The sequence below is a fragment of the Phallusia mammillata genome, chromosome 2, assembly GCF_965637545.1.
Source record: "Phallusia mammillata chromosome 2, kaPhaMamm4.hap1.1, whole genome shotgun sequence".
Classification (NCBI taxonomy): Eukaryota; Metazoa; Chordata; class Ascidiacea; order Phlebobranchia; family Ascidiidae; genus Phallusia; species Phallusia mammillata.
In genome coordinates, this window is record NC_137253.1 from 2,075,807 (window position 1) to 2,099,233 (window position 23,427).

General features: G+C 38.1%; 1 protein-coding gene and 2 non-coding genes across 3 annotated transcripts in view; 2 read left to right on the top strand and 1 right to left on the bottom strand.

The window, feature by feature from the left end:
• The window catches only part of LOC145215624 (low-density lipoprotein receptor-related protein 4-like), a 52,405-nt gene that overhangs the window by 10,621 nt on the left and 18,357 nt on the right, over positions 1 to 23,427 (bottom strand). The window contains exons 6-21 of the mRNA XM_080084346.1: positions 23,225 to 23,341; positions 22,522 to 22,704; positions 20,323 to 20,436; positions 18,404 to 18,523; positions 16,701 to 16,826; positions 16,255 to 16,374; positions 15,530 to 15,676; positions 14,684 to 14,920; positions 9,325 to 9,444; positions 4,575 to 4,731; positions 3,768 to 3,985; positions 3,082 to 3,258; positions 2,650 to 2,809; positions 2,143 to 2,311; positions 885 to 1,072; positions 319 to 456 (exon numbers count right to left, since the gene is read on the bottom strand). Of these exons, the coding sequence (XP_079940472.1) occupies positions 319 to 456; positions 885 to 1,072; positions 2,143 to 2,311; positions 2,650 to 2,809; positions 3,082 to 3,258; positions 3,768 to 3,985; positions 4,575 to 4,731; positions 9,325 to 9,444; positions 14,684 to 14,920; positions 15,530 to 15,676; positions 16,255 to 16,374; positions 16,701 to 16,826; positions 18,404 to 18,523; positions 20,323 to 20,436; positions 22,522 to 22,704; positions 23,225 to 23,341 (2,491 nt within the window). The remainder of the gene's footprint in view (positions 1 to 318; positions 457 to 884; positions 1,073 to 2,142; positions 2,312 to 2,649; positions 2,810 to 3,081; positions 3,259 to 3,767; positions 3,986 to 4,574; positions 4,732 to 9,324; positions 9,445 to 14,683; positions 14,921 to 15,529; positions 15,677 to 16,254; positions 16,375 to 16,700; positions 16,827 to 18,403; positions 18,524 to 20,322; positions 20,437 to 22,521; positions 22,705 to 23,224; positions 23,342 to 23,427) is intronic.
• On the top strand, positions 1,457 to 1,530 carry Trnas-gga (transfer RNA serine (anticodon GGA)). The gene has a single exon. It is a non-coding gene; the product is annotated as a tRNA-Ser (tRNA).
• On the top strand, positions 1,812 to 1,885 carry Trnas-gga (transfer RNA serine (anticodon GGA)). Its single transcript has one exon. It is a non-coding gene; the product is annotated as a tRNA-Ser (tRNA).

Consider the following 23,427-nt stretch of genomic DNA (forward strand, 5'->3'; position numbering starts at 1 on the left):
TTTGCCATATGGGAATGCTCGAGAGACCTGCTTGATTGGGTATAACGCCTTCAATAGGCATGACGTATATGATTTAGAAATAAGTGTGGCGTGATCGCTGGTTGGGCTGATCCCAGCTTAAATGTCGCCAAAATGTATATTACGACACTTTGCAGTGACAGAAACAATTTTGAATATGTTTCATCCAAGGTGATCCCGAAATATTACAGTTGTCTACTTCAAACAGGGTCTCATAAGATCAAAAAACAATCACTAATGTCTATTCTCCTCAGAAACAATTTTATGAAGTTGCTTATATTAAAAAATGTTTTCCCTTACCTCTCAGTTGTGTAGTCAATAGCAACGCCGTTCGGCCACGTGAGGCCGCTAGAGACAATAGTAGTTCGTTGACTTCCGTCCATCCCAGCTCGCTCAATCTTGGGTGCTGCGTGGCCCCAGTCTGACCAAATCATTAAGCTGAAGAAAAACAGAAAACGGTTTAGTACAGGAGAGGAAGGATACGAAATATAAATGCCCCAGTTTAAACATTTTAACCGACAAACGGTAAAAATAAGACAGTTTTAAGTGATTATTGCACTGATCGAGCAATTATTGCACTTTTTGAAAGTTCAACTATTAAAAAGCACCGTATATACAGAGTTCCAAATTTCGACAAAACGGTTTCCATACTAATCATAAACGACAGTAAACAAATTAACAAAGAAATTTTTTTACAGAAAAAAGCTGTTTTTCCGAACTTAACGAGGAAAAAAGAAATAAAATAACATTCCATCAAAATAAAGCAAAACTTTGACGGAGAATTATAATTAGCAGGAGAATAATTTGATAATATATAAAAATAATTCTGTTTTATGACAACAAACGAACAATCCTTTATCTCATACCCAGCTTTTGGATAAACCACAATTCCTCTTGGTCGATCCAACCCGGTCCAGACCAGCACTGATCTCATTGATCCATCCAACAAAGCAACTTCGATCCTGTTCACCCCAGCATCCGTCCAATATATTTTGTTGGTGATCCAATCTATGGCGAGACCGACTGGCGAAGAGACACCACTACTGACGATCACCTGTGTATATTGATGTTAAAAATACAATACAATGTGGATTAGGCCTACACTAGCCTTGGCCCATTTTTTGTAAACACCATAAAATGTGTTTTAATAAATTACTGGAAAGATTGTATTGATTATGTCAAAAGTAGCATCTTTGTTAAAACAAATACTTCTCTCTCGCATGCTTGCAGCTTAAGTAAGCTGGCTACACCAGCCTGTACCGTCAATGTCTTGTCACCAGCTGCACTAATGTGACATTACATCGAAACAGTGTGCACTGTCAAAAGTCGTTTAATTTTTTATGTATTTCGACTTTCGGCGGATTCTCCACTGGGCCTGTGTAGCTCAGTTGGTAGAGCGCGAGTCCCGGAATTCGACTTTCGGCGGATTCTCCACTGGGCCTGTGTAGCTCAGTTGGTAGAGCGCGAGTCCCGGAAAGACTCCTGTCGTGGGTTCGAATCCCACCGCAGGCTAGATTTTTCTAGCCTACGCCTTGCCATATGGTGGTGAATGCGTGGTGACCGGCTGATTCGGTATAGCGCCTTCAATGGGCCTGGCGTACTGTGATTTATATATGAGTGTGCCGTGATCGCTGGTCTGCATAGACGCTTCAGGGCTGATCCCAGTTATGAATTTATGTTCATCTTAACTGATACTGGTCAATCTGGCGATCCCCTACTACGAAGCTGACATGTGCAGCATACGAGGCAGGCAACGGTGCTTGTGATTCGACTTTCGGCGGATTCTCCACTGGGCCTGTGTAGCTCAGTTGGTAGAGCGCGAGTCCCGGAAAGACTCCTGTCGTGGGTTCGAATCCCACCGCAGGCTAGATTTTTCTAGCCTACGCCTTGCCATATGGTGGTGAATGCTTGGTGACCGGCTGATTCGGTATAGCGCCTTCAATGGGCCTGGCGTACTGTGAATTTTTTATGTAGTATGAAAAATTGTCAATTTTTTGAATTTGATTTTCACCATTATATCACAGTTGGCTGCTTTAAACAAAGTCTTCTCAAACGTTTAAACAACAAATCACTCTTTAGAGCACAGATAAAAAAGAAACAAACAAAGATGCTCATCACTCTCACCCTCGCATTTCTCCCATCCCACTCTGCTCTGCTTATTGTGTCAGAATCAACGTCCGACCAGTAAATGTAACCCGGATGTAAACTGTGCCAGTCCAATGCGATTGCGCCACGTAATCCTTCCAGTGGAATAACACTGTCAGCTCGCCCAGCTCCGTCAAACGAAATTCGTCTGCCGAAAAAGTATTGTTTGTTACAGTGGGTAAACATGTTTAGGAAATTATAGAAATTGGTTGGATCCATATGAGATCTTTCAACTGATTTACAGCAGAAAAAAATCAAAAACGTGAGCTTGAATGAAAAAAGAGGGTTTACAAACGAGCTTTGTGAAGTCAACCAAGACAAAGCGAGTTGAAAAATACAAAAATAATTCTGAAACCTTTTGAAATCATTTTACAAATGTGTTGAAAATCGAGGTTTTATCACATCATTGACTTATAAGTTTGTTTCTCTTTTGTTTGACATTTTGTCACTGTACCTTGCAAAATACTTTACTGTTTCTCACCGTACCTTATATCGGTTCTTCTTGTAAACACCAAAAATCTTTCGATGTTTTCTGCACACTGGATGTCGCTCACACGCCTGAATCCGGTTGGACAAGCACATGAGATGCCTCCAGGATGTGGCAAGCACAAATGACTGCAGTTCGAATGCTTACAACGGTTCGGTCCTAAAATATGTACAGATGATTTACTTCATGTGAAGTTAAATAAATAAAGTTTTTATTTACGATTGTTACTTAAGTACAAACATAATTCAACGGAAACACACATCAATGCAAAATCAAGTTGTTCAATTTCAATTTCTGAATTTTCTGCACCAAAACCAAAAAGAATATAGTTTTTAATTTGAAATTGGATGCTCTATGCAACAGAAAATTATAAAAAATGTTGATATCTCGGCGGGACTCGAACCCATGAAGTATCGATTTCCAATACTCACCTTTTGGTTGTCTGAGAGGGTGGTAGGTCTGAATGTCCATGGGAAAGTGCAACCTACTACTTATTGTCTGAACTCCGCTGCCAGTAAATTTATTGACGCTGTTAACACTCCGTGTATGCCAGTCAGTCCAATATAATCTGTCCTCGAATATTGTAACCCCGAATGGATGAGGAAGGCCTGAAACACAGCAGGGCTTGAAATAAGTGGAATTTGTAACATATTTAAAGCGGGTTTCCCAACTAGATTCGTGCAGCTAACCATATCGCTTGTTATATGCCCGACTTTGCAAGCTTAAAGCGGGTTTCCTAACGGGCTTCGTGCGGTCAACAATAGCGCTTGTTAAATGCACGACTTAGAATACTTTTATTTGAAGAACTAATTAGTTTTTTATTTATGTCTGACTTCGTGAGTGAAAAAACAGGTTTCTGAACGAGCTTTGAGCAGTCAAGTGTATCGCTTGTCATGTACACCAGTGCTCTTCAACCGGTGTGCACAAAATGTGCATGGGGTGCACCAGTACGAAAAGGTATACAAGAGTGCATCGCCAGCATTTATTTCGTCACAGCAGCGTGATTAGCACAATTAAGTAGAAGCTCAAAAACGACAAAACAAACTCTATATATTACAAACAATAAGTTACGTAAAGCTACAAAATAAAAACACGTCATAGCATAATGACGTCATACCGCTGCTGATGACGGTTCTTCTGTCGCCTCCATCTAAGTTAATCTTTTCGATGATGTGATATTTTGCGTCAGCCCAGTAGATGTGGTTTCTCGTGTAATCGATTGTGAGTCCGTTCGGCCAGTGAAGGTTTCTCGACGCCAAAGATTTTCTCATACTTCCATCCATTGCAGCGCTCTCAAGACAGGGAGTTTCCCCCCAGTCCGTCCAAACCATCAAGCTGAAATAAAAAGAAAACTTGATTTTTTAAACTGACTTCGACGATTAAAGGTTTGTTTTGCAACGTAAAAAAACACAAAAAAAGTTTCCGTACGGTTTGAAAACAGAGTTGATGTCAATTAGATTTTTATAAAGATGACAGTGCTATTAAATAGCTACACTAGCCAATACGGTCCGTCTCTCGACAACAGCTGCATTTGCGCTGTCTGCAGCTTATCGTCTATCGGATCGATGATCCAATAGACGATATTGGATCTTTTACAAGTCATTACAAACTTTTACCAAGTTTTTACCAGTTACAAGTATAAGAAGTACAAAGTAACCGCGGTTTCTTTACAACAAAGAGCTTTAATACAAACGTGTTTAGCATCCAAGCTTTATTGCGTCTGTCCTCTGCAATATTAATAGCATGCCGATTGTTTTAAGCGTTAAAATATTAATAAATTCAGGCCCAGTATTAGAAAATATTCAAGTCCTTTAACACTGCATGGTCTACACAATTTGTTTTACAAATTGCTGAAACCAGTATAAGTAGTAATGGTATAGCTTCATTTATGCTTAGCTTACAGAACAGTACATAGAAATCGTACCTCTCCAGTGGGTGGAGCGCGATAGCTCGAGGTTTTTGCAAATTATCCCATACCAGAACTTTCCTGTAGGAACCGTTCAAGCGTGACACTTCTATGCGGGATGTTCCGGAATCCGTCCAGTAAAGAAGATTGTGAACCCAATCCACAGCGACCCCGGCTGAAATAGGATGAAGAGGTTAGGAGTTGGATGAATCAGTGTGAATCGCAACCATATAAGCGACTTTTTTTGCGAAAACGTTGAAACCCCAAATCATACGGCTATGGCTTAAAACCTTGGTTATCTTTGTATACTTTGCAAATAAAGGTATTGGTGTTATAGTCCGGTGGTCGGCAACCGCCGGTCCGTGAGGAGTTCGTTACCGGGCCGTGTAATTTTCAGGTTAAATGCTTCAAATCATTTTCCTCGTGCATCCCGGGGATGATAAACTAAGTTGAGCGTTTTTATTGCTGAATATTTGTAGTTTTTTTGAAGACCGGCTCGCGATAAAATTTCACTTTCAAAAACGGTCCGCAGTGCAAACAAGGTTGCCGACCCCTGCTATAGTCTCTTGTAGATATTGGGAACATATTTTTCTGTACATTCCATTGCCATTTAGTGATTTATAAAACTGTTTAAATTCTACTTGCGGAAATACTTCACAGTGCGCAAAGCCACGTGTGGAAATTTGTGCTTAGAATGGATATAACCCTCGACAACGACACGATGACGTCACAAACAATATGATGACCTCATATATAAATTTTAGAACATGTCGTTCAAGAGTGAAAATAATAGTCTAAAATTCGACATTTTTCTGTAATAGTGAATTTTTTGCGCGTTTACATTAGTCGGTCAAAATCCAAAACCAGATTGACTTCACACGACGATAATTGGCATTGTCTACGTCACAATAAGGTCGTTAGGATTGCTGGCGCTAGGCAACGCACGTTTCAAACAATGCCCCCATTGTTACGTAGGTTACGTCATAGAGTAAACCCTGTCGCGACGTTTTAAGGGGTTTGAGAAAAATTGTTTTTGTTTATGGACAAAATTGACAGACAAGTAAAGTGGTCGCCATAGTTAACCAACGAATAATAATAAATTGTTTCTCGTTTAGTGTTTGGAAATTTTACAAGCTTGTGACTCATCGTGAAAATTTCGCTGAATCATCATATTATTTTAAATAAAGTCATCGTTAAAAATGATTCTGTGTTTTTAACATTTCAAATAGTGGGTCAATTTTTTTCTCGACAATGTCGTCCAATTATTTTATTCCGTCAACCATAATTGCAAGACCACTTTGCTTATCAGCTTGCTCATAAACTCGTCTCATTATTTTCAGTTTACAGACGTTATCAGATGGGTTGAAAAATGAAACAGTGCTGATAAGTTTAATAAGTTTTTAGGCATGGCAATAAAAAATGGAAGTTTCTTCTGAGAATGTTTGTTTTTTACCAAAAATATAAAAAAAGTTTTTAAACTTTGAAGTCTTCAACGTTTTCACAGCTGGGTGAACCAGGAATAAAATTAACACAACTTCAGAAACCTAATTATCTTTCATATGTAGAAATATAAAAATTTAAACATCTCTATTTAAAGACCAGTATAATAAACCAAGTCATATACAAACAAAACTAATAACACATATATGTACTTATGAACACTATAAACGAACTTGAAGTAATTTAATCAAAAACATAACGGCCATAGAACTTGTGCATAAACAATATATGATGCAGACGTTTTAACAATCTGCACTGATGATGACAACAGTGATTGTTGAAACGTCTGCATAATGTATTCTAAATACACAAGTTATTTGGCAGGTGTGTTTTTGATTAAATCACATATATGTACCTTTGTAAAACGAACCCTTTAATTAGTTGAACAACAATACAAAGAGAACATTTATCTTTAAAAAATGCTTTTCACAAAAATACTTAGCGGTGTTTGACCTTCACAGAGAGTCAAAACTCAAGGTCATGGTGTAAAAGCTTTTAAACCAAACTATTAATCTTATCTTTGAACTGAAACGATTTTTGTGGGGAAGAAACAAAAACAACAAAACCACGAACTTCCACAAAGAAATCGATCGTGAAACCGCAAGCGAAAAATCCGAAACAGGAAGTGATTTGTAAGAACAAGTGAAACTCAGACAAATGCTTTGTTTCAAATTCATCTCAATTTGTGATTAGAATTGATCGGTTTTCAAGGAAATGAGTCTAAACTCTAATTTCCAGTTTTGTTGCTGTTTTTATACGGCTAAACTCGGCAGCGTAAGGTGAATGGAAAAGACATTTTATGAATTCAATAATAAATTTATCTTCTGGCATTTTATGTGGAAAGAAAATAATTAACAAACGATTTTTCTAGTATCGCAAATAAATTACTAGATTAGGGCTCCACAACTATTTAACTCCTTCAGAGATTGTTACAATATTGTTGTTAACACAAAGAGAATTTTTTGCCCATAAAGATATCTGATGTATTATTTCAACTGGTAGCGTCAACACAATTTTACATAACGCCCAGAGGAGGCCGCTGCAGTCCAGGAGAAATGCAAGACAAGTACATTTAGTTTTAACAGGTATATTTAGTATCACAAGCTTTCAGCAGAGAAACACAAAAACATGAAATCAACATATTAGTTTGTTAATCTGTCGATGTGAAATTAAAGCTTATATTCCTTGCGTTTCTTTACTAAACAGTTTTAACCCAAAATAGCCCTCTCCCAATAATATTCTTGTGCAATCCCTGGCCTAATTTACATCAGTATTCCAACCTTATCTGGCCGGATAGGGGTTAATCTCTTACCTGATAAGGGGGGTTAAAATGTTGAAAGCAGCCTCACTTAGTTAAAGTATTTGTGCAACTTCGTTATCATCACAACCGATTTGTCAATGTCAATTACAGGCCTGCTTCGTAGCTTAACGTTTCCGGGACATTCTTACACAGCCAAATGAATAGAATTATTTGTTTAGATGGGGGTTTAAATACATTTATTCAAGGACTTCAGTAAAAAATTGGTACTTTATTTACATCTGAAATTTATTTTCTTTTTTCTTTGTATAAACCAATTTTAATGTTAAATTTCTCAATTATTTTCATCGCATGATTAAATTTATTTTCTCAAAAACTTGGGTAAATTGGAGGTAACGTCTTACAGGTAAGACTTTACATTGCAATCTTCCACTGTGTTGCACAATTGTCTGCTGTTTGTTTGTGTCGTCACACGCCGCTGTGTTCCGTCACAATAGTAACGTGTTTCGTTACAATGCAGTGAATGTATGTACACATATTTCCCATTCGTTGAGGCGCCGAAGTGTCAATCTTAAGTCTCGCCAATTCATAAGCTACGACAGTTGTTTGAATTGAAATTGCCACAATAAATTTTGCTTATAATGCCGAAACCAAAATACACTATTGTTTGTTTGTGTTTTAGTTTGGTTGGAATAATTAAAACTGATAAGATAGCACAGTTGACAAACATTACCTATTGAAAGTGAGTTTAAATACTAAACATCACCATGTATTTAGCATTCAAGTTGTTGCCTAAAAGAGCCAAAAATGCTAACAATGCGTTGCCTTTGACAGTTTGACTTGCTGCAAACAAAACTAACTTTTACAACTAGAAGGGTGGCTCAGCACATATTGCCATTGCACATACACTATAGCATATTTTGAAACATTAATATATTTCCTACACTTATTTATATTGGGTCCCATATTAGCCATCGTCTTTTATAGCCTTAGTTGTTTCTGCAAGCAGAAACTCATGGGTCCCCTACACAAGCAAAGTTGTAAATAATGCATTTTGCAAAAAAAACTATGAAAAATTTTGGTGCTATCTGTTTAAACAAGGCGATAAAAAGTCTGCAGACATAATCATGCTATATGAGGTACAACTATTCAAGTCACATTCAATTCAGCAATTGTTTGCAAAATTTAACCATTGCACTGTCAATATTTTTTGCAATTCAGACTTTGTTTAAAAAATTAACCGTTTTTAGGGGGCCAGCTGGGTAAATATTGGGGCTACAGGGTGAAACACAACAGTCGACACCTAATTATGGCAAAATGAACAAACTGTCAAAATTTCATCCAATTCAGACATTGTTTAAAAATCACCCTTTTTGGGGGGCTGGTGGGGTAAATATTGGGGCTGCAGGGTGAAACACAACAATCGACACCTAATTATGGCACAAAGAACAAACTGTCAAAATTTCATCCAATTTGGACATTGTTTAAAATTTTACCCATTTTAGGGGGCTGGTGGGGTAAATATTGGGGGTGCAGGGTGAAACACAACAATCGACACCTTATTATGGCACAAAGAACAAACTGTCCAAATTTCATCCAATTCGGACATTGTTTAAAATTTTACCCATTTTAGGGGGCTGGTGGGGTAAATATTGGGGCTGCAGGGTGAAACACAACAATCGACACCTAATTATGGCACAAAGAACAAACTGTCCAAATTTCATCTATTTCGGACATTGTTTAAAATTTCACCCATTTTAGGGGGCTGGTGGGGTAAATACTGGGGTGATTAAGTCAAACAAACCAAAAGGCACATCTACATAACCATATCTTCAATCTGTGAAAATTTCATCCAAATCCAACAAAGATTTGTTGCCAAAAGTGCATGGACAAACTTCACGGCGGAAAAAAGAAAAAAAAAAGAAAAAAAAAAAGAAAAAAAAAAACATAGTGAAATCAAGATGTGTCCCCTTCAGGGAAGGGGACCCATAATTAATTGTGACGTCATACCTGGGCTTTCAAGTCCCGATGAAACGACTTGTTCTTGACCGCTTCCGTTCATGTATGACCTCATAATGCGATCCAGTGACACGTCAGTCCAGAACATCAGACCCAATTCGATGTGATAATCTGTACAGTAATGAAAACAGTGTCACCTGTTCATAACCTGAAGCCAAAAATATTGGAAAAAATGCATATAATACTCATTGCAATAATTATCCTAAAAATCATTTTTTAAACAATTTTCAAAAGAGCATAAAGTTTAACCTTAGGGGCATGTGGGTGAACCGCTGGGTCAACCGTGGTAAAAACTTCAGATATTGATGTATAATATGCAAATGTTTGCATTAGTTTAAACTAGTGATGTACCGAATCGGCGAAATTTCGATTCGGCCGAAACCGAATATTCGGCGGTTTTGCCGAATAAATTCGGCCGAATCAACCGAATCATTTATGATGTCACGCGAAGTCGTACGGCATGCGTTTGACATGAAAACATAAGTTTATCTACCAGGCAATTAGTGCAGAATGGTTGTGTTTCGTCCTTATTTCAGTTCTGTGGGGTTTAACATTGCCTTAAGCATAATTTCCAACCCGGCAATGAATTACTATTTAGTTGTCTGCAGTGGGGAAAACGATAATGTGGTAAAAAATATAATAACTGACAGGATTTTCGTTGGTACGAAGCAGGAAAGACACGCTTAACGCTTCAAATGTGTGTTCATAAAAGATTCGGTTTCGGCCGAATCGCAACAAATTATTCGGCCGAAACCGAATCTTTGCAAAAGTGGCCGATTCGGCCGAATAAATTCGGCAAACCGAATATTCGGTACATCTCTAGTTTAAACCCCGTTTTCTTAATCTAAACTTGGGTTAAAAGCCGCGTTGGGCAGAAAAAATAAAACAAATAGAACCAAATGGAAAAAACAAACGAAAACAAGACGTGCCTCGTTCAATACAAAGAACCCAAAATCATGGTAGAACTGACCATAATGCTATCTAGGACTTACAGTTAAGTTTTGCGAGCAAACTGCAATGAAAGAAAACAAAACAGTCACATTTTTGTCGAAATGTACTCAATAAAATATCTACGTTTTATTCTACATCGCTGGCAGTTTTGTTCTTAGTAAAAGTATCTTCACAGATTTAACAACTAAGCTTAAGGAATAAACGAATTAAAATCAAAGATTAGCAAAAAACAGTATTTCAGTTTTCATCAACACGCATACCGATTTGTGTGGCGTTAAAGTATCAGTTACTGGTGCTGTAGTTATCAAGTGACCACCTAGCGAGAAGAGACCGGCGTTCATTGTTTACGTTCCGGTGTTGGTTACGTACAAGTAGCTCACGGTGGAAACTCAAAACTGCACTGTTTGTTTTCGGACCATTAGTGACTCGACGAAACGCAGTGCTTGTGTTTCCTGGCAATTACTGGCCCAGCGAAACGCAACGAAGCCTTTTAACTTCGAGTTTAATTGCGATTCTGCAGAGAGCGAGACAGCTTGTTTTTAATTTCGCTTGATGAATGGTTTGCAGAAATAATATTGTTGTTTACAAGAAAAACAGGAAATTTGAAAAAAATCTCTTTAAATTTTAAACTTTAAATTTGTTATTTAAAAGTTTGTATACGGGTATCGACGGCCCATTTCAAACAGTGAGAGCAAAAGTGTTATTAATTTTAAGATTTGTGTGCATTTTATTTCTACATCAAATACTGGTTTTGTTTCAACTAATAAAATTTCCCTCTATGGCTGGAGATTTTTGCTAAACGTGCACATTGGTTTAACAATTGCAAACACTGCTTCAGTGACAGTAATATTGAAACCAGAAAAAAGGGAAATTTCCAATTTGCAGAGGTTTAAATAAAAAGCCATAACTTTACGTCTATCATGTGATAAATATTTCATCTGTTATCTCTCAAAAATTTCTAGTGTTCTTTCTGTCGCCGAGCATTACCCTAAATGGCGACAAGTGTGAAAAAATGTCAATACCCGTAATTTTCAACAGAACCATCTCCTAAGTCAGCTCCGAAATTCCTAAAAATTCGCAATACAACTTGACCCAAATTTAAGACTTTGATGTTCGGGTTATAAGTAGGGGCTGGGGATGGGTCAACCCCACACTCGCTCTAAATAACTACCCTCCGTAAGTACAAAACTTAGGGGTTTATTCAAAGAAGTATATCTCTCATATTGGGGTTATACTTTTACCCTACATTTACCCTAAGCCCTCCCAGACAAGCGAGTAACACAAGTCAAGTTGAAAAACGTGTAACTATGGCATCTTGTAAGTTCAGACCCAAAATTGAGGGTCGAACCCCATCTCTGCCTCCTGTTTACAAACAGCAATTTCACCAGGTCTAACAGAGTTCCATCTATCTAATTATTATTACCAACGCCTAAAATCGAATCTATGTTCTGACAAGCACTATATCTGTAAACTACATGACGTTCCGACAATCCTTATGTTAATCTCGAGTGAAGAGTCAAACAAGCAAGAAAAACGCAGTACATTTTTGTTATAAATCGACTGATTGCTACCGGACTCCGAATAAAGTGTCACGCATTTAGGTATTGTTTTATACAACAGCACTTCGACAATACAAAATATTGACCGCGAAAAGTCCGCGAAAGGTTATTCTCGGGCAAAAACAGTCCGAGACCTCAAGAAGGTCAAAAAACATTGACCCAGAATTCGAGCGACCCATTATCGCTTTCGAGTTAGGTCAAGGTGTCGAAATTTTCCCACGCGAATCACCGAAGTGGAATGCAAAATATTTTCGGCAAACTTGATCTGGCCGCTTACCACACAAGAGAAGGTAGGATGACAAAACACAAAAACACGAAAAGCGCCGGTTAAAAGGCTCCATCAGAGTTTACGAAACTTTCAACTGTTTGTTGTTTAAACTGGACCACAGATAAGTTATTTGCACATCGACTCAAGACGTATGAGATAAATCAGCAAAAATTTAGGTTTAGAAGTTGAGAAAACCGGATAAAAAGCATTAAAATGTGCGCCCACAATCATGTTTTTCTAAAATGTGACTTTAAGAAACTACGACGTCATTTCAACATACGACGTATTTTCAGGAAATATATACATGGTACAGCTATCTTTGAAATTGTAGGATTTTTTATTTTTGTTTGTTGCGTTTAAATAAGTTCCAGCTAGTTTGGTGCAAAACCTATATTTATATGATAAAGACCATGTTAGATTTTAGACTAAGTTTGTATCCTGTCATAGCGTGACATCATCAACCTCTAAGACCATAAAGTACATCATTCAACATAGTGGGACAAATGTTAAAGTCAGCGCGGCCAGTAAAACCGACAATTCAATCCCCAAACACACAATGGACTAAACCATTGAGCCAACATACAGCGGGGTTAATATCATGGGGTAACGTTCGGTCACCAGACACGCCACGGTCAAATACTGTACAAACTGGCCAGTTCATTGACCCCAAGTGACCCCGAAGGTCCTTAGGGTTTAAGGTTACCCGGGGTGGGCGACTTTGCGTGCCAGGGGAAGAAAACATTTTCGGGCATGAAAGGCTTTTTTCAGCAGCTGGACTCGATTCTTGTGTGAGAAATAGAAACATTCAGAGGTCACGCGAAGCTCGCCACGCGGACAAAAGGTCATGACCTATGCGGGTCAAATGACCTTGAAAACACGTGCCAATCAACCTGCCGGTTATTAAATCAGCTCCGTTTTGGGGAATAAAAGGTTCTTTTTGTCATAAATAGTCGTGAGCAAAAAAATAAATGTTCATGAATAAACCGTCATATTTTATCATTATTTAACCAGTCAAGTATTTTTAAGAAACAAATAAAACGCTTAAAGCGACAAGAATCTGCCAGTCAGAACTAATTGGCGCCTGTCGAAAATGAGCAAATGTTAAATGCACTTTTTCCGTTTCTTCGAAACAAGACCACAAGCAGACAACCACAGAAGTCGGGTATTTCGCTCGTTTTAACCTCAAACTCAATGAAAGCTGGAAAACACGACGATAAAAGCCACGTACCTCACCTTTACCAGCAAACTGATAAAACTTAAACTTCGGTGTTGCAAAACTTTTTCACGTCGCATGCGGGTTTCTCAAAGGTGGTTTACCCACAAATATTTGGCTACGTTCTATATTTAGTTTTACTGACGCCGCATTCGTTTACTGACGCCGCATAGCTAAGATTCATAGACTTGCTAGAACGACATAGAGATTAGAAAACAACAGAAAGAATACGATTAGAAATCAACAGAAAGAACCAATCATTAAAGTGTTGTTAGAAATGCATATGGTTGACTACACAAAGCTCGTTACGAAACCCGCTTTAAGCTTGCAAATGTTTTAATGTAACAAGCGCTGTGGTCGACTGCATTAAGTTGTTAGGAAACCCACTTAAAGGGTGCACAGTTGTGGATGTAACAAGCGCTATGGCTGACTACACGAAGCTAGTTAAAAAAAACACGCATTAGGCTCACAAAGTCGTGTATGTAACAAGCGCCATGGATGACTACACGAAGCTAGTTAAAAAACACGCATTAGGCTCACAAAGTCGTGTATGTAACAAGCGCCATGGTTGACAAAACGTGTTAGGAAACCCACTTTAGGCGCCCAAAACCGCACTTGTCAGCAGTGCTGCCTAAAGCGAAAAAACTTGGGTTGACGAACTTGAGTCAAGTTCATGTTTGGGTTTCATCGCTCGCTTGTTGTGATCTGACACAGTAAAGAGGCAATTAACCCACTTTGCAAACATCCAATGCAAATGTGTGGGCTTGTTTGCAACAACACGAAGGTGCACCGAAACGTGCGTGACCAGTAAAGCGGAACTACCGAGTTTCCTGCTTGGGTAATGATCTGTATTCTTATCGCCCAGCTAGACACTGCCACAGTAATTGCGTTTGTCCGTTTTATGTGAAGCAGAAACGAAACAGTTTTTCACCAATTATGTCCAAAAACAAAACTTGATAGCAGTAATTTTATTTATCCTTTTTGTCACGCTATAAAAAAAATGAAGAGATTTGTACAAATTCCAGGCAAAAACCCCAAAAATGAAAGTTTGGATGGTGAAATTTTGAACAACAACAAAAAAAACAGTTCAAACACAACTTTTGACAGAGCTAAAACATCGGTTAAGAACAGCTAAAGTTCTGATACAAAAATACTAATGTATCCTGACAAATAGACTGCAGGAAAAATTAAACAAAAACTACTTTCAAACACTTCCCAGCAAAGATCTGATTTCCAGCAGACAACAAACCAAAATGGAGTAACAGATTAAAAAAATGTTACGAAAAAATAAGAAACGAAATTTGAGAATATTTGGCCAAAGTACTATAACATCCGAAACCTTAAAAGTTAACAACTTACCTAAGCCGATTGCGTTTTCCAGGTCTCGAAGAATCGGTTTGTATTCGGAACGATCCGGTAACATTTTCTGAATGTCGATCCGGTTCGTGAATAGGAGCGCCGGTTTGGGACCGCTAGCTTTGCAGGTTCGTCCGTTAGGTCGTAGTATGTAACCATCCACACACGAACACACGAAACTCCCCATAGTGTTGTTGCAGATCTGACTGCACGAACCTTCTACTCTGCACTCGTCGATATCTAACCACAAACACAGAGTTACGATCAGAGTTTTCGTTAATGTCGAGTCCTCGGGTACTCGATTTCGGATCCTGTACAGAGTTATGATGTCATAGGGGACTTTATGACGTAACATAGGAGTTGTCAAGTCGCAGAACTAAAATACAGTTTACAGAATCCAGAATACGTTTCGTTACTGCCGAACTTAGGGAACTTGATTTCGAACTCAAACGGGTATTTTAGATTTCACAGATAGTTATGACGCGATGTTATGACATAATAATACACTTGTCAAATTGCAGAACTAAAGTTTTCACATTTGTACATGCGTGAACAATGTTAAAAGCCTTACAGTACAATTCCACATTTAAAGACACGCATCAATAAATTGTAAGTAGGGAATAAAAAGCTTGCTTAACCAAACTCAAATATATTTGTAACTTTACGAGGTTTTGTGTTTCTGCTTTTGTGTAAAAAAGAATTGCCAAACGTTTTTAAACCGGTTGTACTGTTATGTTTACGTCTTTTTATTAACTTTCTGCCGTTCACAGTGAAAAAATTAAGTTGAAAACTTCCAGTCAAACAAACGTTCAACTAAGCTACGAATTTTCGCTACCAGTTCCAACTCACCAATACAAGTTCTCATGTCAGGAGCGATTTGAAATCCCTTCCTGCATGTACACAACGATCCGTGCGGCGTCTCCTTGCATCTGTGTTCACAACCTCCGTTCCTATCCTCACATGATGTGAAGTTCGATCCCAAGATGATGGAACCATCTGTGAAAGCAAATTGAGCAAATATAGAAAATCGTTTGCGTTGTTTGTCTGTTTTTGTAACATTTATAACAGATAGGGTTTCAAATGAAGGTAGATTTACTGCTAAGGAGTAAATATGACAAGGTTTAGGAAATATATTTATTAGTAGACAAGAAGTTTTTTGTATAAATTATTGTGTTGGGAAACTGTGGGGGTAAATTATGTTTTCAAAAGTAAAAACGGTTGAGAAGCTTAATTTGTGTTGTCAGATGTTGAAGCAAATCTATTAAAATGTAAAGCAATTAAAAGAGTTAAGGAGTGAAAAAACATTTTGTAAGTTTTGGGTGGTTGAATTTACACACCAAATTTGTTCAGCAGTTTAGAAACACGATTTTAAACCGCTGGTTGCAAATGTCGGATCAAAAATGGGTGAAAATTTAGAGCAATTATACAAATCAATAGTTTTCCGTTTTAGAATTAAACAAGAGTGAAAGCAATTACAAACATAAGCGTTACAAAAACAAAAAGCAACAAAGAACAAATGTTTTAATCTACAATATTTGCACCAATAGTAAATATAGAAATCATATCTAGCTTACTGCATGAGTGGACAGGCCTCTCATCCGATCCATCAGGGCAATCTGGTTTCTTGTTGCAAACTTTGCTGATGGCGATACAATCACCACTGAGACATCTGTATTGGCCGCTTTCACAAACGTCTGGAATACAAAGATATAACCAAAGTTTGACAAAAATGCTTCTTATATAATGTAAAAGCATAGAGCCAATAAATGATAAGCTGCAGACAGTGCACACTGTTTCGACTTTTCCTCTATGCCCACCTTGTGTTGTTTTTATTCGGCTTTTTTCAAGCAAAACATTTTTCTTTACATCAATTTTAAAACTTGTTACTTTTGAAAACTTGTTTTTTTCTGGGGTACAGGCCTGTTGACTTAGGGAAAAATTAAGTGCGAAAAAGATGACAATCGTGTCATAGAAACCCATTGTGATTGTCATGGCAACATGGACACGTGATCAAACTTACCGCAGTTGACTTCATCACTTTTATCATCGCAATCAGCTGTTCCGTCGCATCTCCAACTCGATCTGATGCAACGGTTTGAAGGCAAACAGTGAAACTGATCTTCGTCACAAGTCGCGTCCAAACGTTCTGTAATAATGTAAAAGTGAAAATGCTGTGATTAAAAATGGTAGACAGTACTGCGATAAAGTAACTTGTGTATCAAATCTTTTTTTCCTTTGTTTATCGCGCACTGTACTACGCGCATTCAGTGTTATTTACCCTGATGAAGGCAACCTGTATAGGACGTCGAAACGTCGGAATTAAAATGCATTTGCCACAAGGGCTGTATAAACTTGATATTATGCCTGGCAGCAATAGCTTATATAAAAGTAAAAAATGCTCTGATTAAATAAACTTGCCAAGGTCAGTAGTGTGATAAATTGCAACTTGTGCATCAGTTGCACAAAACCCTTTACACAATCGCCAGTCACATGTGGTTATTTTACAAACAACCACCAGCAAGTTAGCTGAGCCCGCAAATAACGTCTAGCTGCTGAATACGAACTTGGCCTTGATGAGAAAATTTGCTACAAGTTTTCCACCATTATGAAATTAATATTGAGGTTCAATGCCTACGAACTTATCTCAACAGAATTTTTTTACCAATGCTACTAAAATCGATGAAATTAGTTTTGTAACAATACTGAGTTTAAAGAGAAAAATTGTCACTAATTTTTTTGTCATAAGAGGGAAGTTCCCGTTGTAATAGCAGAGTTGGCAACGTCACCAGGGGTCGAAGGTGAACTCGAAAATAGCGGGAAAAGCTTTTGACCTTGGCAAAGTGGCAAGGTTAAATTGAGAGGACCGGCAAAACTCGTGACCACAAACGTCCATTAACAACCACAAGACACCGCAAGTGCAATAACAGAGCAACGTGGGCAGCTAAAATAACATGTGCTCGCTCAGCGATGTGTTCTAGAATTAAAGCACGGGAAATTGGGCGCGAAAACGGGAGAAAATGTTTCCCATTCACATTTGCGACACGGCGAGGAATTTATTGTTTTGAAACTTGACACTTTTAGAGGCGGGAACATGAAAACACGTTGCAATGAAGGTCATTAAAATGTCATGGTCATGGTAAGATCGATGGAAACGGATGTTTAAAAGGCGGTTAACGTAAGGTTTCGCTAAAATGATGTTTTAACGCAATGCAAAAAGGTTAAGCCACCCTAATGTGTTTGCGGAAGGTCAACAATCGAACGTGTTTGATTCTTCCTGTTTTGCAGAAACGACAATTTTGCCACATTTTATTCCAAAGTAATACACTGCTTAAATCGCCAAAAGCTTAACTTTGCGCATTGACGACTTTCTGAAGTGATAAAACAGTTTGCTATTAAAAAATGCACAACTTTAACTAGAAAAGAAGCTAAAATCTGACTTAATGAGGTTACAGACAAGTTTTGCAATGTTTTACTTAACAAATAGCTTAATTTTCGCTTTCTTCATAAACTTATGCAGGGGATGTGAGTTCCGACAAATCACTTAGTCGTTCACCCTTTGGTTTTAAAGATATATATATTTCGCTATTACAGCATCGTCAGTATCTTATTCAAATAGAATCTTATGCAGGGGTTTGCTATTAAACAATGTAGAGCTGTTACTTGAAAAGGAGCTTATTTCGGACGTAATGAAGGTACAAGGAACGTTTGCATTGTTTTACTTACCACAGTTTTCTTCATCTGACGAATCGTTGCAATCACTATCACCATCACACCTCCACAGATGACTGATACACATTCCACTGGTGCATCGGAACTCTCCTTCAACACAAGGCTCCTGGTCTTCTGCATAACACAATTCAAGATGTTAAACCAAATTTGATACTAGCATATGCCAAGCTATTAATTAATAAGCACAATTTTTACGACTTATTAAACACAGAGATGCAAAATTGGGGCCAAAACCAAGATTTTAAACAGTAAATCCCGATTAGGGCCTGAAATCACAGCACGCCAGGCCCAATGAAGGCGTTATACCGAATCAGCCGGTCACCAAGCATTTCCGCATATAGTCCCGGAAAGTCCCCTGTCGTGGGTTCGAATCCCACCGCAGGTCAGATGCTTTAGCCCAGTGGTCTTCAACCTGTGGGTCGCGACCCCAAGTGGGGTCGCCTAAACTTTTTCTGGGGTCGCTATCAATTCCATTTATTTGCGTTTAAATTTATTACCAACAAAATAATTCGTATTCGTTCTGGTTCGCAAACTTTGCTCATATTTTGCAGTACAGCTTGGTACCTACTGTCACAATCTAATCATTGTGATGCAATAATTAATATAAAACACAAGTTGTCCAACCCATTGTTACGCGATAGAGCCCCATGAATGACACGTGGTGTCTATAATATTACAGCGGGTACAGGAAAAAATGTACAAATTTACAGGTTTCTGCAAACTGGTGAGCTTTAACGCGAATTAGATTGGTCAAATCAAATGAAACTTTTGGGTTCTAACATTTAAGCGTAATAATGCACGCTGAATGGCGTGAATGTTAATATTTAAAGTCTACTTGAAAATTAAGCGGGCATGTTTACATGAAAATAGTTTCAGTTTCGGCATTACTTAAAACATGTTTCAGCATATCGGAAAAAAATGGGGTCGCATGTAAATGCTGATTTAATTTTCTTTTAAATTGGGGTCGCCTTTAAAAAAGGTTGAAGACCACTGCTTTAGCCTACCTACACTCAACCATATGGGAATACTTGGAAGACCGTCTGATTCGGAATTACGCATTTCATTATTATAGGTATTTTTTTATCCTGTTATAGGCCTGGCGTATCATGATTTGTGAGTTTGGTCCTATATATCTCCAAACGTCCGATATGAACAATTTGTCGTAATTTTTTTGTAATATTGATTTTTACAAAATCAAAATCGTAAATTGATATTTTGGTGTCAGTGCATAAACTCAAACCGGTTTCGAGATTTATTAAAAAGGGTTTGGAATGACAAGCTTTTGGAAACGGTACAAAAAATTTAAAAAAAGAAAAAAGAAACACTGCATTAGATGGACACCTTGCCCAACTATCATATCACAGTGCAGCAAAATCTTCTGGAAGATTTCCATCTTCCTCAAACTATAAATGACCAACCAACATTTCTAAACCAACATTCATGGTATATGTCGTCACAGATTAGGAGGATATTTTGGGGACACCGAACACGTTTAAGGGGATTAGAATCAAGTTACTGGGCAAAAATTTATCATGAAACCTCAAATTTTCCAAGTAAGCACACGGGACGTTTACAGACCAGGAGAAAAAAGCCCACGGATTCAATGATTGGTGTAAAAAGTTTAACGGTTTTAAAACAAAAACATTTGAAAAAAATATTCGAAAACATTACTGCCAGAGAACGTGTGTATTAAATTACTTTTTAAGTCCATGTATAGTGCTCCTAACATTTAATTGGTTGGGGAGAAAAAAATGTTTTTGCAAATACAAAATACCACCACAACTGGGGGGAGATTTCTACTGTTGAATTAGTTAATCAAAAATGTGCGTTGCTGCGTTGAAATTGTTGATGGCAGCAAAACAATAAATGAATTTATTTGCAAAATCTAAAACTCAACCAGCGATGAATCTTACCACAATGCAATTCGTCACTTCCGTCCCCGCAGTCGTCACTTCCGTCACAGTGATTATGGAGCGCGATACATTGTCCATTAGCGCAACGGTGTTGATCCGACGTACATGGATGAGCTGAGAGTTATATATACGGAAGTTAGTGTCAATATTTCAGTAAACGACAGGTGAGTATAACAAAGAACATTTAAATCATAAACACGCCTACAAAGTCAGTTAAATGACAAATACCGTATTTACTCGATTGTAAGCCGCGGCTTATATTGCTTTTTATCTGCCGTTTGTGCGGCTTATAATTGAGGGCGGCTCACATTTTAATTTTATATCGTTAGCATCTCTACACTTCAACTTTGTAATTTATTTGGGGTTCAAAACTTTTATGCGTGTACAGATTATACGTCGATATACGTTCTGTTGGGTACAGTTATCAACATAACTGAAAAGTATGGGCAAATAGCCCAGTTATACTAGGTAACAATAGAAAGATGTATTATGAAACAATAGTATCTAAAATTCCAGCGTGCGGCTTACAATCGAGGGCGGCTTATAAACGAGGATGATTCACAATCGAGTAAATACGGTATATAATTCAATTAAAAAGGACAGTTTTAATAGTACAATTTTCCTGTCATAGAAAACGGTTGAATGCACAAACAGGGTACAAAACTATCCTAATTAAAATATCTTAATCGAAACACGTGCATTTGTAATTTTTTCATGTCCTGAACACAGCACAAGGCCGTTACTAAAGTTGGTAAATACTTGTAGGAATGTTAAGTGGTGAAAAACAAGTGATTAATCCGACACTTTTCCGCGGGAAAAACAGGTGAAGCTTCGTGCGGAATATCACAACGTAAAAATTCCTGGAGTAATTTGGCTTGTGGGAAAATCCAAGTTGGGGCGAAAAACAACGACGAACCACGAAAAGCGAAAATCTTAAGTTACGATCCAATCTGAGATTAAAGACTTCAAAACGCGAGAAACCGAAGCGAGTTTTTCTCTGCTGGTTACAATTCCACCCAAACAGGTGTAAAATCAAAAGAATCGCGTGCTACTATTACGTCACAAAGCAGCCGCGATTGTAAAACTTAATCCTCCTGTAAGCACTCGAACTTGGGTGGGGGGGATTCGAACAAAAGAAGTCGAATTCGAATTCGCGATCGCGAGCAACCCAACAACACGTGACACCGCACAAAGTCAAAATCGAATCTGCCATTGTACGTCATAATAGAGAAGTCGAGTCTGCTTGTGACGTCACAAGAGATCGCGGGAATGTGGTTGGTGCACGCGAGGGAGTGATTAGGAAGGTATGGGGGCAGTTTTAGGGGTTTTGGGTAGTGTTAGGGACATCAAGGTAGTTTTAGTTTAAGCAATTTAACAGGATTTATAACAATTGATTTCATCTTCAAATCAAAAATTTTATAGCATCTTAACGTACGTTGTCAGTTTGTTGGCAATAAACTAAACATATATTACAACATTTAAAGCAACATATTTGAATTAAAAGCAACTTAAGCTATTAAAACGGTTATTCGAAACAAGGAAAAGGCGTTAAGAATTTATTTCAACGCATTTCACATTTCCCAGTCAACATTTAAAAACAACATGAAAAAAAAGTTGAAAATGTCACGTTTGCGTCTGTGGGTGAAAATCCCACTTAAATGGGGCATTTTCTCGGGGGGTGTGGCCAACCCATGACCCCTAAATTACCCGGGTAACCCCACCCTAACTGCAAATAAACGTCGCTAACACCGGGGTGAAGTTCAAGGGTGTCGGTTACAGGTGGGGTAATGTGGGATATTTTTATGGGGCTCGACAATATTCTTGAGACTGAGTGGGGGCTTAAGGAGAGAATGGGGATTGAAGTTTTGCTACACAAGCACCATATCTACTTTTGAATACAAAACAAACCAATGTCCTTTTCAGAGGTAGATTTGCAATTGTGTGGTATAATTTAGGTCAAGTAACACTTAATCATTTGATTTAACTTGCCTGAACGCACAATATTCACTAATAACCCGCTTTTACTGTTATCAAGTAATTAAAAAAGAGTTTTTTTCTGTCTCAGATTATTTTTGTTTTACCTTCAGTGGCCCTATATGTGCTGTATTATATGTTTACATACATTCCTCGCGTGTAACAGAGACAGGAGTTTAGATTTAAGAATAAAAATCACAACTGAACATAGAAATCGTAACTCACCGCAGTCCCTCTCATCCACTCCGTTCGCGCAGTCATCCTCCCCATCACACACGTAATCCAGTGGAATGCAGACGTCAATTTCATCCCCCAGTACCGCTGTATCACCCCCAGAACACGAGAAATCCTCACTTTTGCACGTAAAACTGTGGTTGGTTGGAATAACAACAGGATCAGCTGGGGCTTCTGCGAGAAAATGAGTAAATTATTAGTTTCCACGAATTCACATAGTCTGTGGCTTATGGAAGATCAGACCAGGATAGGCTACTGTCGTGGGTTCGAATCCCGACGAAGGATACGATTTTTAGCTTCATCGTGCCACTGTAGCTGAGTTTTTAAGCTTTGTGGGCAATCTCAGTGCTTAACAATCTTTTAAATTGCTTGTAGACATACGAACATGTTTCATGTTCTTTTGTGTTGGGTGTTTTTACCGCGATTGTTGATAGAAAAGAAGAACAACGACTAGTTAAAACATGTTACAAATCGATCAGGTTATCTCCTTTAACAGTAACACCAACCACAGAAACAAAAAAGTTATTTTTTATACATCACAAACGCACAAAGGTTTTGTCAAACAACAAACAGATGTTTAGGAGCTGTGGTAAAGAATTATTGATCTAAATGCTGTTTATATGACCGTGACGCAGCTACATGACTACAACTTTAATACATATAGATATGGTGTCTTGTTAGTGAAAAAACTCACCGCATTCTTCATCGGAACCATCTCTGCAATCAAAATCACCGTCGCATAGAAACGCTGTGTCCACGCAATCTCCGTCTGAACATTTAAACTCCTTGCCCTCCACGCAAGATCGTTTCTCTGTGGAAAAATAGTGATCAAAATTTCATTTTTGAAATCCAGTGGGTTAAGCGCTGGATCATATGGGGTCAAAACTCCTTGTACAT